Source organism: Ammodytes marinus (assembly GCF_949987685.1).
Source record: "Ammodytes marinus genome assembly, chromosome: 6".
Lineage (NCBI taxonomy): Eukaryota > Metazoa > Chordata > Actinopteri > Uranoscopiformes > Ammodytidae > Ammodytes > Ammodytes marinus.
In genome coordinates, this window is record NC_137235.1 from 664883 (window position 1) to 670226 (window position 5344).

At 40.0% G+C, this 5344-nt stretch overlaps 1 protein-coding gene across 1 annotated transcript in view; it reads left to right on the forward strand.

Annotated features, from left to right (window-relative positions):
* acaa1 (acetyl-CoA acyltransferase 1) overlaps positions 1-5344 on the forward strand; it is a gene marked incomplete at its 3' end in the record, with an annotated part of 30820 nt that overhangs the window by 8287 nt on the left and 17189 nt on the right. Inside the window, exon 9 of the mRNA XM_080029842.1 lies at positions 5297-5339. Coding sequence (XP_079885968.1) covers positions 5297-5339 — 43 coding nt within the window. The remainder of the gene's footprint in view (positions 1-5296; positions 5340-5344) is intronic.

Here is a 5344-nt window from a genome sequence, read left to right on the forward strand (position 1 = left end):
TATTGGACAGTACAGAGTTGAAATGGGGAGACAGAGAGAGAGAGAGAGAGAGAGAGAGAGAGAGAGAGAGAGAGAGAGAGAGAGAGAGAGAGAGAGAGAGAGAGAAGGGGGGATGACCTGCAGTAAAGGTCCACGGGTCGGATTTGAACCTGCGACCACTGCAACGAAGGCCGGAGCCAATATGGTACGCACTCTATCCACTACACCACCGGAGCGCCCCTCTGTTGCTGTTTCTAACACATTTTATTGTTGTTTTTAACACTCAGGGTCTGTTCGAATCCGCCTACTTGCTTACTACGCTTACTAACTATGACGTTCGAATTGAGTAAGTGAACGTAGTAAGCGAGTTTTAGGTAAGCGAGTAGTATCCGAATGTCTTCTACTTCCGGAAAGATTTTGTGGAAGCATCGCTAGCTTACTAGACGTACTCAACCGCCCCAGAATGCACTGCGTCTATTCAAAACAACAATGGAAGCAATGGCGCTAAACGCGGAGCCGAGCCAGCACAGCCCACATCCATACACATGTAAGTGAATCGTCTATTATGGCTCGTATGTGGTCAAAATATATATGATTTATTAGATTTTTTAGGATGAACGTAGCTTTGTTGTTGTCCAACATGTGTTTAAAGTTACCGTTCTTGCCGACTAGAGGGTTAGCCTGTAGATAGCTATATAGCATGTAAATACACGGGTAACAGTAGTAATGAAAGTGATATCACCGTAGTTGTAATTGATTAACGTCACCAGCTGCGTTTCTATCCCCCTGTTACCATCGATAAAAGTATGTGCGTTATTGATCGTTTAAGGGACTGATGAAGACACGGAGGCATTAATCAGGTGGAGAGGGGCGAATGACGTCTTTTTCACAGGGAGGCGCAATGCCTCCGTGTCCGGATTTCAGTAAGAAACTCATTTTCAATTGTGTTATTTCATCTTACGTTTTATATATAGGCACGAAAATATGTCAAAGGGTTGAGTTACCTTTGTGCTCTCCTGAGAAGTGTATTTGTACACATATTGGATGTGACGAGTTAGTTTTGTTGCCCGTCATAAGTTTATGCTAATTTGACCAATGTTATTTGTGTAGGACCTACATTAAGGACATGGAGCTGGAGGGGCAAATAGAGGCCCTTTGGGGGAAAAAAAAAAGTGGGAGAATTTAAAGCAGAAATATAAGATGAGTCCAGGTATCAAAGAAGAGTGCTGTACTGTTTCCTTTTACTTTAGCTTAGTTAAAAAAGGATAGTACTCTTTCTACTCGCTTGCTTGTTCAATCTTTAAATGAATTTTTGCTTTGCTCACTGGTTGCCTGTCTGTCCTCTTCCAGTTTTCCCTGGTCGTGACGAGACGGTGTGGATCTGGTCCCCCCTCCGGTAACATCTGAGAATGGACCATCAACGCGAAAGATGTTGCAGTGGTTAAGGATGCCACCTGGAGACGTGGGGCCTATCCGAATAGTCCAATCTCCTAACCTATAAGCCTCCTTTCCTATACCTTAACCCCTAAACGTCATCGGGGTTAAGGAGATATGAAAGGTGCTTCCTATCGAATATAGGAAAAGACAGCACTGTTTCAAATGAATTCGACTCCACTTTTCCTAACCGACGTCATTGCGCGACGGCGAGTATTGCTGACGTGAGTCACTAGCGTGAAACTACACTATTCTCTGAAAATTGACTACAACAAGCGCTCGTTTGATCCAAGCGTTCTTTTCATATTGATTTTAATCAGGTTGTAGCCAACAGAGTGAGAATCACTCCCATATATCCCAATTCACATGTGGAATAAAAAGAGGCTACACTTATGTTGATGTTGAAATGAACTGCCCCCAGTAACTTCATTAAATGTGAAGTTGGTATTTTATTTTCTTATGGTGTAAATTATGTGCTACAAAAATAACTATTATGATGTTGGTCTTTTATGAGTTCTTTGTTATCTTAATGGGGAGGGGTGGGGGGAGTATTTTGTTTTAGCCGAGTTAAATCTTCCTCTCTTCTCCTCTCTTCTGTTTTACCTCTCGTTCGTATTCGTGTAGAGTCGGTAAACATCTGAAGTCTTCCTGCATCCACACTATTCGCACTTTACTTTAGTATTACCATGTAATCACCAGGGGCCTCATTTATAAAGGTGTGCGTAGAAACCTTCCCAAAACATTGCGTTCGCAAAAAAAAAGTTAGAGATTTATAAAACTGTGCTGTGCACAGTTGCACACAATCTTCCCTTTATAATTACCCACCTGCGGTGAAATGTGTGCGGACGATCACCGCCCCGTGTCATCCCACTACACCTCCCAGTTTCATCCCACAATCTACCATACATGGCGAATGCTAAATAGCTTCTGAATATGATGACGCACTTAATAAGCACGGAATTTTGACTGACATGGGGAAAAAAGGGAGGCAACCGGCCGCAAAGAAAGCGACTGGGAAGGAAGAAAGCCCGTGCCATGCGTTGCTATAACTGCCTCACAAACACTAACACACACGCGCGCGCTGATCACATATCATGATTGGCACAGTCGTTATAGTCTTTGTTCAGCTGTTTTGCCCAACTTTGTACTGTATGAAATATCACGTATTAGCGAACCTGTAGGACTATATGTAGGCCTATATAAAATGTGTTGTGAGAAGTGAAATAATGCATTAGCCTGTAGTCTATTCCAGAGCATTGTTTCCCTTCCATGAGATCAACACATTTCCAACAATGTCAGATTATAGTTTAAACTTCGAGGGTTAGTTTTTATGGGAAAGAGATTAATGTAATAATTTGCTAAATTCAAAACATGATTTTATCTAACGAAATATACAGTTTTAATTAATATGGTTGGCCTTAACTTTGTACAAAACTACTTTTTACACACGAAAAATATAGACTATTTGCTCTCCCACTAGCCACTCACGGACACACTTCCCGGCGTATATGATATTATTATAGAGTAGAACTATAAGATTACATTTAAAAATATAACCAAAACATGTATAGACCTACTTGATAAGTAAATCAACCTACATCATTACTGCATGCCATAGAAAACAGTAGCCTATATTCGCAACAATAGGTACGCACATATAATTGATCAAATATATTGGGTGCCATGCATTTCACAAGGATGTGTTTTTCCGATGACAGAGCTTTATTTCGTGGTGTTGCCATTGAGTGTCGCTGATTCCCCGAGTCAGGAAACCCTTGCGTGAGCTCTACGCATGGTCAAAAGTTGGCGTGGGAATACGCACACTTCTCCGCAAAGAATTATTTTATAAATACCACCGGTTTGCCACCGCACATTTGACCGCACATTCTGCCTGTCTACGCAAGGTTTTTGTACGCAACAAGCTTTATAAATGAGGCCCCCTGATCAATGACCAAATTCGTTCGTGATTTTCTCTAGGCCTACTTGTCACGGCATCCTACACGATGATGCCTCAGGGGCATTAACTGTGGTGTTTTGAGATACGCACTTCGAAACGTAGGTTGCGTTCCGAATCGCATACTTTCTACTATATAGTATGTAGAAAAAAGATTTAGGATGTCCCGATTCTTGTGGCCAGATTTAGGATGGTTAGAATACCCGGATGGTCTACTTCATGCGGCCAAGATTGTTAGTGTTGAAAAGTGCATCCTATTTGGGCGATTCTGACCCACAATCCAGTGCACACGTGAAGTGACGTAACATCGACGAAGCCTATAGGTCCATGTTATGAAAACAAACGGGGATGCGACGGATATAAAAGCAAGAGGCAAGATCAAGGCGCAATGTTATGATGAAATAAGAGAGAAAAGTATGTCCCAATAGTATGTCTACTGCATCCTAACTAGATTCTTTTTATCGTCGGATGTAGTATGTAGAATAGAAAAAAGAAAGAGTATGCGATTCGGAACGCAACCGTAGTTTTCTTGCATCCAAAAAGTATTTATTGTCGAACAAAAATGAGTACAAAATAACAAATACATATAAACTAAACGAAAAAGCTTAATTTGCTGGCTAAAACAAACATTAAACTTCTTGTGGCTTAAAGGTGTAAGGGCAGGGTGTCATATTGTATCATATTGTATGAAATGTAAAGCCCACTGAGACAAATGTATTTGTGATTTTGGGCTGTACAAATAAAACTGATTTGATTTGAATCGTCTTTTTTATGTTTTATTATCCTTACAATTTTTCCCATGAGGATGTCCACAGAAACAATGCCTACCCATGTTGATGAACCTACCATTTTTGTATTGGAAATATGCTGATATGTTCATAAAACGTCAGTCTTAACTGTTTTGATATTATGCACCTGTGGTGCAATACCTAACCAAATATGTACAATAAGCATTGATTTGGCTAGAATAAAGAGATATCAATATAGCTATGTAGCCTACATTAATTGGTTATCATGTTAGATTGAATTAACGACGGCGAGCTGACTCCCTCCTTCGTCTCCGTGCTGCTGCTACTAGATCCATGGACCTATAAAGAAGACTAGATCCCGGCGAAAATGAAATCCAAGCTGTGGCCGCCATTGCTACAGTTTTTAATTCAGGTTTTTAAAAGATTTATAAGTTATTAATTGGGTTTTTGATAACATTGTTGGTGAGAAATGTGTGTCATACTTTCACAATCTTCACTCAGTGAATGTGTACGATTTAGTTTGATGGTTATCACGAGTATTATTCTGGACATCGCAAGGTTTGTTTATCTCTGATCAGCTGCTTGAACAACGTGCATTTGTTGATAGCAGAGATTGCACTGATTGTGAATTAAACAGCCGTAGCAGCGGCTCTCCTATGACTGGTCAGGTACATTTTTACGCTGTAATAATAACGATAATCGATCAAAATTATTGGAAAATATATAAATCTAAATCAGAAATGAAAATATAAAAGGCTGTCTATAACTAAATATATCTATTCTGTATCAACTGGCAATCTAGCATTAGGACAAAGAAGAGGAAAGGCGGGAAATCAGACAATAGATGAGAAAAATGTATAATAATTAATCATAATTAATAAATGTTTTTACTAATTTTATTTAACATATCACCGAAAATCCTTAGGTTGAAGATGTACTGTTATACGTTAATGTGACGTTTATATTTATTTATAATATTAATTAACGGCGCCCGGCCGTGACACGTCATTGATTTACGTCATCTGAGGTGGTTAAGTAAGGACGGTCTTCCGAATTGGATTACTCAAATGGATTACTCAATCGTTATTTTAAGTAATCGAGTAGTAAGCCAAGTATTGAGTAGGTAGTAAGTAGTAGTTAGTAAGGCATTTCGAACAGAGCCATACTTTTTCCCCCACAGAGCTGCGCGTGCTCAGAGCCTGGGCCTGTTTGCGGAGGAGATAGTTCG